The sequence below is a fragment of the Lathyrus oleraceus genome, chromosome 1 (assembly GCF_024323335.1).
Source record: "Lathyrus oleraceus cultivar Zhongwan6 chromosome 1, CAAS_Psat_ZW6_1.0, whole genome shotgun sequence".
Taxonomy (NCBI): Eukaryota; Viridiplantae; Streptophyta; class Magnoliopsida; order Fabales; family Fabaceae; genus Lathyrus; species Lathyrus oleraceus.
Window position 1 is genome coordinate 152,799,947 of NC_066579.1, and position 11,132 is coordinate 152,811,078.

The 11,132-nt window shown below is 30.1% G+C and overlaps 2 protein-coding genes across 2 annotated transcripts; one reads left to right on the forward strand and one right to left on the reverse strand.

Moving 5' to 3' along the window:
- The first annotated feature begins 628 nt into the window (after positions 1-628).
- On the forward strand, positions 629-3,649 carry LOC127123440 (delta(7)-sterol-C5(6)-desaturase). Its single transcript, XM_051053660.1, has 3 exons — positions 629-949; positions 1,713-2,018; positions 3,074-3,649. Exons 1-3 carry the CDS (start codon positions 721-723, stop codon positions 3,364-3,366), a joined length of 828 nt encoding a protein of 275 aa, XP_050909617.1. The 5' UTR covers positions 629-720; the 3' UTR covers positions 3,367-3,649.
- A 786-nt stretch (positions 3,650-4,435) lies between these two features.
- Positions 4,436-5,461, reverse strand: LOC127096629 (agamous-like MADS-box protein AGL82). Its single transcript, XM_051035181.1, has one exon. The coding sequence runs from the start codon at positions 5,459-5,461 to the stop codon at positions 4,436-4,438; it is 1,026 nt and encodes a 341-aa protein (XP_050891138.1).
- Between the last annotated feature and the right edge of the window lie 5,671 nt (positions 5,462-11,132).

Genomic DNA, 11,132 nt, shown 5'->3' on the forward strand with positions numbered 1-11,132 from the left:
ACCCCTACTAAATTAGGGGTGCCACATTTTATGTAGACAAGTACACCGACTAAGTGTATGTTTGATTTTATATTTGAAACACTTATTATCAATTATGGACGGGCATAGTTAATTTTAACATGTGTGGTTGTTCTTATGTAGAATTTATTTTTGTGTAAAAAAAAAGTAGAGTTGATTCTTAATTATGTTTTCCATAATTAATTTTACTTAAAGTTTGAATTTATAATTTTTAAATTTAAATACAATTTTTATATTGAAATTTACTTTTCAACTCACTTTTATTATTTTTTTTCATAAATTACTTTATTTTCGACTCATTTTTAGTCAAAATCATCTTAAAATCAATTTACTTAAAATTGATATTTTTCACGGTAAAATCACATACTACTATAACAGAATGAGATAAAATAAAATGATATAATATATCCAATTATTTTAATTAGTTAAAAAAAATGAAATAGAGCTTGTAGTACATCCAATTTCATCATTTTTCTTATTTTTTTTCACCCTTTTGATTAGGATGGAATGAAAAAATTAACCACCCTATCATAAAAATACTCAAATAATAAAATAACATTTTTATGAAATTAACTTTATATTTTTCACACGTTTGAAATAAAATCATCTCCATAAAATGAAATTTCACTTTTCTATCTGAGGCATCTTTCTCTTTCTCACAACTCACTCCCTCGTGCTCTGTCTCTCACTCTGTTTCCATCAATGGAAAACCCAATAATCGATTATCGTCAATTCTTCATTGAAGACGCCGACTTCTACAATCGCATTCTTCTCGGTTTCTTCTTGCCTAACTACTTCTGGGTCCCGCTACCTCGCTTCTTTCAAACATGGCTTCGTAATTACATTGGCGGCGTTCTTCTTTACTTCATCTCCGGTTTCTTATGGTGCTTCTACATCTACTATTGGAAACGCAACGTTTTTCTACCAAAAGGTCATTTTTTTAATCTTTTCTGTTCTGAAAAGTATTGTCTTTCGGTTTGATTTTAAATGGGTTTTGCTTAATTTGTGTTGTAATCTCTGTTCTGTTGTGAAAAATATTATCTTTAAGGTTTAATTTGAAATGGGTTTTGCTTACTCTGATAATCTGATATCTTCTTGATGTAGTTTTGACAATTTTTTAGGAAAAAGATTATTGTGTATTTGGTTAATTGATTTTAGATTTAATCTTATGGGGTGGAAAATTGAAGTTCAAAGTTTAATTAGATTTCAGTGGTTGACTTTTTGGTTTATTAACAGTTGAGGTCATAGTTCTGTTATTTTTTGCATTTAGATTTAAAATATTTTTGGATCTGTATTCCGAATTTTGTTGTTCTTCTTTTTGTTGTATTGTGCTTTCTAACCATTGTTTGCTTGGAGTTAGTTACTGAATTGACTTTATCAGATGGCCTTCAGAATTGATTCTAGATGTATAAAATTGATTTTGACATGGTTAGGTTTTAACGAGTAAAATCGGTTTTGCCTTCATAATATAGATTCAAACTTGAAGTTGAGACTTATAACTTTTGTCTCCAATCGTGTTTTTGTGCTAAAATTTATTTTTCAACTCATTTTTGTCTGGATATATCCAAACATGTCATAAATCAACTTACGTATGATTCATGAGAAATCAGTTTTCGTGTCATCGTGAAACCTAACACAGGCACTGACAGCATGGTTTTGTTTTACAATTGATATATTGAAATCTATTGTTGCAGAAGCAATTCCGTCACGTAAAGCAATGCTCTTGCAAATATCGGTTGCCATGAAAGCCATGCCTTGGTACTGTTTGCTTCCGACTGTTTCAGAGTACATGACAGAAATCGGGTGGACAAAGTCCTTTCCTAGAATAGATAATGTTAGTTGGGTTGAATATATTGGTTATCTAGCAATTTACATGGTTATTGTAGAGTTTGGTATTTATTGGGTGCACAAAGAGCTGCATGACATAAAACCACTTTACAAATATCTTCACGCGACGCATCACATCTACAATAAACAGAATACTCTCTCCCCATTTGCCGGTGAGTAGTTTAAGTATTCAATATTTCAACACCGCAAGCAATCATAGTCATGTTACGTTAATTTATATTAAATCTTTTAAATCATAGTCATGTTATGTTACGTATTGAAGATGTTTTTGCCTTTTGGTCTATTGTTATGCTATGTTAGGTGATTCTGATTTTAAGGATTAGAAAGCCATTTTAGCTATTAAGTAAATGCAGTCCTTTTGAATCATAGTGATTGAGGAAGGAACCTGATTGAGAAGCCGAGGGGAAGGTAGAAAGCCCTTTCTAAATTGAAAATTTTAGAGAGAATGTTTTTTAAGACTGTTTAGTATATGATGGATGAGTGGTCATAAAGAAAAAGTACTGTGTGGCAAGTGTGAGTTACGAGTTCTACATTGCTCGGTAAAAGCGAAAGTTGAGTAATAGATAAGTGAGAGGACCCATAAGCTCAACGGGTATCTCTTTCACTTGTATGGTTGCTCTTGGCCTAGTGTGGATGATCCTCCCCTCATGACTCAACAATGGTATCAGAGCTAATTGTTCAACTAAAAAGAACCAGCTCCTTGTGTCGAAAGGAAGAGCTCCTTGTGTCGAAAGTCTTCCTGACAATAATGGTCAGACTACATGTCCCGTTGATGCAGCTACAACGGAGGTGTAAGTGTATGTGGATGAAAAAACTTCCAATTGAGGGGAAACATATCCGGATGAATGGACGTTTTTTTTGCAAGGCCTATGTCGGTTTGAGTATATCGGCTTCATTATGTCATACCAAGGTTTTAAGAAGCACAATAATCTTGATCTAGACTACTGTGATTTCTTTGTTTACATCACTTTCATTCAACGTTTTAAAAACCAAACCGGACATTTCAATTTTTGACCTATGAACCGGTGGTATCTACTCTTCAGTTATTTGAGCAGTTCAACTGAAGTTTCGTCCAGGTTCAAGCAGTTTAAAGTAGATGAACCATGATTCGAAATCTAGCTGGTTCAGTATCTGGTTCGGTTTTTAAAACATTGCTTTCGTTTATACGATATTTAACGGTGAACTAACTTGTTTTCCTCAATATCAGGTTTGGCTTTTCATCCTCTTGATGGAATACTTCAAGCATTACCACATAGTCTTGCTTTGTTTATCGTTCCAGTCCATTTCATCGCACATTTAGCGCTCTTATTCATCGAAGCTGTTTGGACTGCAAACATTCATGACTGCATTCATGGAAAATTATGGCCTATTATGGGAGCTGGTTACCACACCATTCATCACACGACGTATCGGCATAACTACGGTCATTACACCATATGGATGGATTGGATGTTTGGCACTCTTCGCGACCCCGAGGAAGACCAAGGCAAAGCGATGTGATTAGTTTGCATGGTGAAATCTCGCCTCGTCTCGGTTTTGTTGGTTGAATGTTATCTCGACTGGATTGCTGTTGAAATGTGGTTCATTGCATGTAAAGCATAAGACAGTGTATGTTTCTTGTGTGTTTCATCAAAAGGTGATGCTATTAGAAAGTAGAGATAGGGTTCATGTGACTCAATTGTTACTTTGTATACTTCATTCTATTTTTTGTGCTTATTTTCTTTCTCAAATTGTTTGGCAACAAATGAATAACAGAATCAGATATCCAATTATGTTGCCAAAATTTCCATATTATCATTTTAGATTAAATGAGAGTAATTTAACCCGGAAAATTGTGGAATATATGAACATCTCTTTTATTTTTAAATTTTTGAAAAATATATTTAGTTGAAGTAATAATAAATTTATTGTGAGTAAATTAGTATGATATTTTTTGAAATAAACAAAGTTAATAATCAAATATTAGGTAATTGTATATTTGCATTTGTTTGGATTCGAACCCATAACCTTTTATAGAGAGAAACAATATGTTGACCTTTTAAAAATTGAAGATGAATTTTGAGATATACCACGTAGGAAAATAAATGATGTGACATAGAAGAAGTTGAAGTGTCGCAAGATAGTTTGATACACTGAATTTAATATATATAAATAAATTAATATATTTCTATTACAAAATGATTACACCACTTGCAACCTTCATGCCTCCAACAAAGATGACAATTATCAACTTTATTGCCATAACTTATCATCTTAGTGACTCATTGACTTATGAACCTGCGAGCTAACTTGTTTTATGATCTAGAATTATAAATTTGTAAAAGTTTAAGAGATAAAGATTTAGAGCAATGATCATAGAACAAATATCAACAAAGGGAACTTGCATACAATAAAATAACAAGACTCAATTTTCAGTCCCAAAAGAAAAACATAATAAGCAACATACCAAATTATATGTCACTTAAGAAACAAGAAAAAAGACATTCATATATAATAGTCTGTATAAATTAAAATCAAATGCAACAATATAAAACTAAAAAGCTAGAATAAATATTTAAAGTATTAAAAGCTACTTCCTTCCATCCATATAGTTGATCATATGATGACCTTGAAGAAAATCCATATCATAGAATCCATTAAGTTGATGATATCCATGAGGTAGGTTTGGATGATTCTGATAAGGAAGATTATGCATGGCAATAGGATATGATTGCATTGCATTTCCATTGTAATAGTATGGTAACATGTTTTCATTATTTTCAACTTCATCATTCTTCATCGTGATGCTTGGATCATAAGTAACATTAACATTGCCTTGATTGCCCCAATTAGCATCAATTTGCTTATATGGATGAGGTTGCACGTATCGACCCTCCTCGACCTGATACGAGTTACCTTGTGTGTTGGTAATCATAGAAGAAGGTTGCGAGCTTTGTCCGGGTTGAAACCAAAAACCTAAGGAGTTTAGGTTTTTATCACTAATATTGGTCAAAGTCGGATAAATTTGTGGTTGAGACATGTTTTGGATGAGATTATAGTAGTTACTTGGATTTGAAGCAATGTAAGAAGAATTCATAAGTTGATCAACATTATGTGATTCTTGAGCTATTGCTTTCTCCTTAAAATCTCCTTTTAACATATTCATCCTTTGATTACAAACATCAAGCTTAGCATCCAATGTGCTAGCAAACATCCTCAAATTTTCGGCTCCAATAGAATTGAAAGACTCATCCCAAGTTGGATATTTGATCTTTAACCTATCTTTCCGCACTTTGGAAATCTCGAATTCAACTTTTTTCACTCTCTCTTTGTAATATTCATGAACATCATAAATTTTAGGACGTCTATCATTCGTTGTGTTATAGTATTTTTTAAGAATTCTCTGAACCTCTTTCGGATCTTTAGGCCATGTTTCAGGTTCAAGATATCCTTGACCTTCAAAGTTTGGAGCATAGAGAATGACACATACATCAACATCACAAAGAATGGAGAATTCATTCACTTTTTTCATTAATCCATTTTTCCTCTTTTGAAATGTTGTCTTTCTAGCTTTCTCATTTTGAATGAGTTCCATAGTTATTCTTCCACGCCCCATTTTCTACCAACAAAAATTACAAAATCATGCATCCATAACCTAATATAGTATATTTGGTTAAAAAAACATAGTATAGTAATATCTATACAAATAACATAATTTTAATAAAATAATAAAATAAAAGGCTTACAATTATATATTAGTGAAGTACAAAAACATAAATTTAAAATTTTAATAATGTTCATGGTGCGGTTTGAATAAAAAGAAACATAGATTAATACAAAAAATATCAATAAACATGTGTATGAATTAACACAAACACTATCGAGTTAAAAAACACAAAATAAACTTAATCATGCTTAACAATTTTTTTCATTTATGGATCAATTTTCTCCCACCACATTCAAAATTTAAAATAAACACAAGTGATTGAGTAAAAAAAGAATTATAGAGTGAAGATTGATAATATGAGTAAGAATATAGATATGAATTTAAGAAAACTTACCTCTATGCACCTTACAATTCTCTCTTTCTGTTTTTTAGTGTAAGGATGAATCTTAGATGAATTGGAACTCTAATGTAGAGTCGCTCAATTCTCTCTTTTTACTTTTTCGTGTATTAATGTATTAATGTTGTGTATTTATAGAATTTTTAGGATGCAAGTGAAAAGGGAAGGTATAGATAGAAAATAAAAATAATTAAATATAAATCAATCAAACAATTAAGGTAATTGATCTTATGCAAATGAAATGTTTCCTTTATTAAATTTATTTTCTATTTTTGTTTTATATAGGAGAAGGGTCAATTATTATTATTTTACCAAATAATAGGGGCATCTTCTTAAGCAAACAAGTGTTTACTAGGGCACAACCTTTTTTCCCCCAACATTTTTGGATTATTAAATAAATAAATTTGATTTATTTCAATCCAATTAATGTGATTTAATTTGAATATTCAAATTATAAATTGTATATGTTTTTTATAATATTTTATTAAATTAGGGTAAATATATTTAATAATATTTAAATCATAATACATAATAAATAATATTTTAAAATTATAAATTGTAAATATTTTCAATAACGTATAACATATTAGATATTAATATTATAGAATAAAAATAATCGATTTTGTTTAAAATGCGCGGAAATAGCATTTGATTTTATGCGCTTTTTAAATTATTATTATTTTTTGGATTCGATTTATAATTTAGTTTATATTCATTGATATTTGAACACTCCATACACCTCAATCAAAAGTATATTAAAAATTCAATAAAATAAGTAAATAAAAATGAATCTAACAAATACTTTTATTTAGAAATAAAGTAGATTAAAAAGTTTTATTAGTCAAGAAGTCACTAATCAATTTGAATTTATAAGTAGTTATGATTTGACGATTTCAATTGATTGAAAATTTGTACTTTGTTAATGTATGTTAATTAAATTAAATTAAATTAAATTAAATATTATATCAAGCATAATGAGTATCTAGATAAATTTAAATGGCTAATAAGCTAAAATCTTAAAAATTATGTTGCACTATATAAGCAAGCAACAAAGCAATAGAAAGGTTAGCACTCAAAAATGAGTACAATTTTACTTCATTTATATATCATCATTTACTTCATCTATCACAATATTTTCTTTAAAATGTAAAATATCTTTATTGAATATCATAGAATTAAAAAAAAATCTACATTATCTTAGTTGAATAGCACAAAACTTATATAGATTAAATAAAAGTTTTAATCTAATGCTACTATAATACTTTTTCATCATAAAATGTCTATTAAAATTCTTTAAAATCTTACATTGATTTTTTCTTCTTTTACTTGTGTTTCCTAGCTCTATTTTCTTGCTTCTTTCCACCTCTTGCAAAACTTAAATATGAGCTATGCAATTTTTCTACACTCTATATTCTAATATATATATATATATATATATATATATATATATATATATATATATATATATATATATATATATATATATATATATATATATATATATATAATGTTAAAAAAAGGAAAAAAAAATAATCTTCTCATCCAAATCAACCATATAAAAAAACAATATATTTTGGTTAATACATTTTCGCCCTTTGTTTTGATCCGTTTAAATAATTTTTTTGGGGTATTTACTGTCTAATATTTGCTTTTTCTAACGAATTCTAGTTCTAATCTAATATCTCATTACATAAAAACTATCCTCTCTTCTTTATGACTACTTCTCACAATTCCAACTAAATTAGTGTTTTCAAATTCTCACATAATTAAAGTCAAATTAGACATTCATATCAAAAATTTGTTCCCAATGTTGCAATTCGGTTATTGCAGAGACCACATTTCACCTTTTCCCACATTCACTCCAAATTCAAACTTTTTAGGTTACCAACTCTCTCATCTCTGCCATTTCTTCACATACTTCATCCTTCTTCTTCTTCTTCTTCTTGCATTTCAAACCTCTTTTAACTTTCCTCGTCCATCACTTCTGGCCTCTGTAACACCGTATGTATTTTCTAGAGTAAGTTCATCTCATTTGTTGAGTGGACATATTTTGAATTTTCATAAGGTTTTTTACTCATTTATTTCTTTCAAGGCCTTTTTAACTTTTTAAATGATTTTAGAATTTTTTTACTGATTTTTTCTTTCAAATCTCTTGCTCATTCATCATCAAAACTCTTTTTTTTTTCATTCATCTTCTTTTTCTTGTCTCTCATTCTCAATTTCCATTTTAGACAATTTCTCTCCTCTTATCATCTATTTACAATTTATTTTTATTTTTATGGATAAACATGTTATTGTTGTTTCTGTTGAAGGAGGTGGTAAAGAATTCATGTTATATATTTTTTTAAGTTTCTAAATTATTTGTACAACACTTATATGCCTAACACAATACTTTATATCTTTACTGTTTCTAATACAAACTAATGATGTGTAAATTGATGAGGAGCAGATAATTTCGATAATTTCTCACTCTTAACTTTGTTGGAAATTCCCCAAAATCTATGAAGAATTTCAATCAATCTTGATGAACAAGATTGTTATCACCCATTCTATAGCAATGAAAAGAGAAGAACAATGGAGAAAGAACGATGAAGGAGAAGAGTAATAAAATTCTGCAGAGTTTCTCTCTGCCCACAAACTTCTTATTCACTTTGCAACTGCAAAATACTGTGAATACAATGTTATGAATACTCTATTCACTTCATTACAAAAAATAAGGGTTACTTCCTCTATTTATAGATTTAGGTTATCTTGAATCTCAAGTCAAATCCCAAAACTATAGAAGCCCAAAATACATAACACTACTAAAATAGGCCTAAGTCGAAATCTTGTGTGAAGCAACATGCTTCGACACTTCGACACACTAACACAACTCAACACACTAGGTGGTTCGACACTTACTTGCTTCTGTTGAACAACCCGCTTCGACACAAGAAATTACAATTCAAAACACCACCTAATTCATTGTGTCTAAGCTATCTACATTCATCATAGCTCTTAATCTTTTGAACACTTCGACCTAGACTCCCTTTGTCATGATGTCTGCAATCTGATTCTCAGTTCCGCAGTGTTTCACATTCATCTTCCCATCTGCTACCTGCTCTCAAAGATAATGGAACCTCATCTCGATGTGCTTGCTTCGACCATGTGCTATCGAATTCTTTACCGGATTGATAGCTGACATGCTGTCGATCTTTATGGTAATTGCTCAATGACTCTTCATTGTTATCTCTTCGATCATATTCACCATCCATATTGCTGGACATGCACAAAGATAAATAACTATGTATTCCGCTTCACATGACATAATGCCACTACTGGCTCTTTTCTCGAACTCCAAGCAACTGGTGCACCACCTAGCATAAACACATAGCCCGCTGTGGATTTTCGATCCTCAGCATCACTACACCAACTTGAGTCGGTGTATCCTACTAATTTGCATTCTTTTCCTTCATCAGCTGCAGGAAACAAAATTCCATAATTGAGAGTTCCTTTCATATATCTTAGTATCCTCTTCACCGCTGCTAGATGTGATACCTTTGGCTTCTGCATGAACTTACTCACCATACCTACACTGTATGCTAAGTCAGGCCTTGTGTGACAAAGGTATCGAATTGACCCAATAGGTTTTCTATATTGGGTTGGGTTGACATCATCTTCATCTGAATCTTTCGACAGTTATAATCTGGATTCAGCTGGAGTCGAAGTTGGGTTGCAATCTTGCATCTCAAATCTCTTGAGTATTTCTCCTGCATACCTTCTTCGGTGCATCATCAAACCTCTACCACTCTTGTAGAATTCGATGCCAAGGAAATATGAAATGTCACCCAGATCTGACATTTTGAATTCCCTGTTGAGATCACCTTTGAAGTCTTCGATCTCCTTCTTACAACTACCTGTTATCAACATGTCATCAACATAGAGGCATAGTATAAGCAATCCATTCTTGCTTATTCTTTAATATACTCCATGTTCGGATTTGCACTTCACAAAATCCTTCTCCCTTAAAAAGCCATCTATCTTCTTGTTCCAAGCTCTTGGAGCTTGTTTAAGTCCCTATAGGGCTTTATGCAGCCTGTATACTTTTCTTTCTTCACCATGTTTCACAAACCTAGCTGGTTGTGCAACATAAACTTCTTCTTCTAAGGGGCCATTAAGGAATGCACATTTTACGTCCATCTGACACATCTGCCAGTTGTTCATGTTTGCTAGACCAACAACCAACTTGACTGTTTCGATCCTAGCAACATGTGCAAAAACTTCATCGAAGTCGATTCCTTCTTTATGAAGAAATCCTTTCGCCACAAGCCTCGCCTTGTGTCGAGTTACTTCCCCTCTGTGATTCAACTTCACCTTGTATACCCACTTCACATCGATTGCCAATGTTATTCTGATCAAGGTTATGTTACTAATATATCTATTTATATAATTAAAATAATACTTACAAATAGTTGATATTTATAAAATTAAATGATTGCATAAATATTTTTATAAATAATGGAAAAATAAAATTAATATTTACATAAAATATACGACTGATCCAAATATTTGTATATATGAAAAAATTATATTTATGTTACAAATATGAATAAAAATATATTTTTCTTTTGTAAATAATAAACTTTTTTTAGTTAAATAATTGCCTTTCTATTTTTTATTCTTATTACATTTTAGAAGCAAATACGCGTAAAAGTACTAATGCGAACGCTGAGATATCCTCCTAATTATAACGAGGGCATATATTTTGTCAATTTGTGTTGCATCGTGTAAAGAATTTGAGTTTGATATTGGATTCAATTGATTAATCTTTTCAATAATTCAATATATGATTATGATTAAAAATATAATTCTAATCAAAATATTATATCTTAAATTTTTTCAGTTTTATTATAATTACTTTATAAATCACATGTCTATGAATGATTGTGATGTGATGAGAATATAAAACTTTTTACACCTAAAATATGCATGAAAATTAAAATTATATACATATAATCATTAATGAGAGAACAAGTAATTATACTAATTGGATTTTAATAAATTTAAATCAATGGATTGAATTATTATTTAGTTAAAAAAAGTCACAATAAATTATCCAAGTAGATATTTGAGGAGATATTTTAAAAATTAATTCATTAATATGACATTCTGATATTTGATTTGATTTATATGTAAAAATCGATTACATCGCTATATTAATCTTTTAAAGAAAATTATTTTGTA

What these genes read in the sequence shown, in the direction of transcription:
- LOC127123440 (XM_051053660.1), top strand. Translation starts at nt 721, where the DNA reads ATGGAAAACCCAATAATCGATTATCGTCAATTCTTCATTGAAGACGCC. An exon ending in CAACGTTTTTCTACCAAAAG is followed by an intron (nt 950 to 1,712) that starts GTCATTTTTTTA and finishes CTATTGTTGCAG; the next exon opens with AAGCAATTCCGTCACGTAAA. An exon ending in TACTCTCTCCCCATTTGCCG is followed by an intron (nt 2,019 to 3,073) that starts GTGAGTAGTTTA and finishes CCTCAATATCAG; the next exon opens with GTTTGGCTTTTCATCCTCTT.
- LOC127096629 (XM_051035181.1), bottom strand. Translation starts at nt 5,461, where the DNA reads ATGGGGCGTGGAAGAATAACTATGGAACTCATTCAAAATGAGAAAGCT.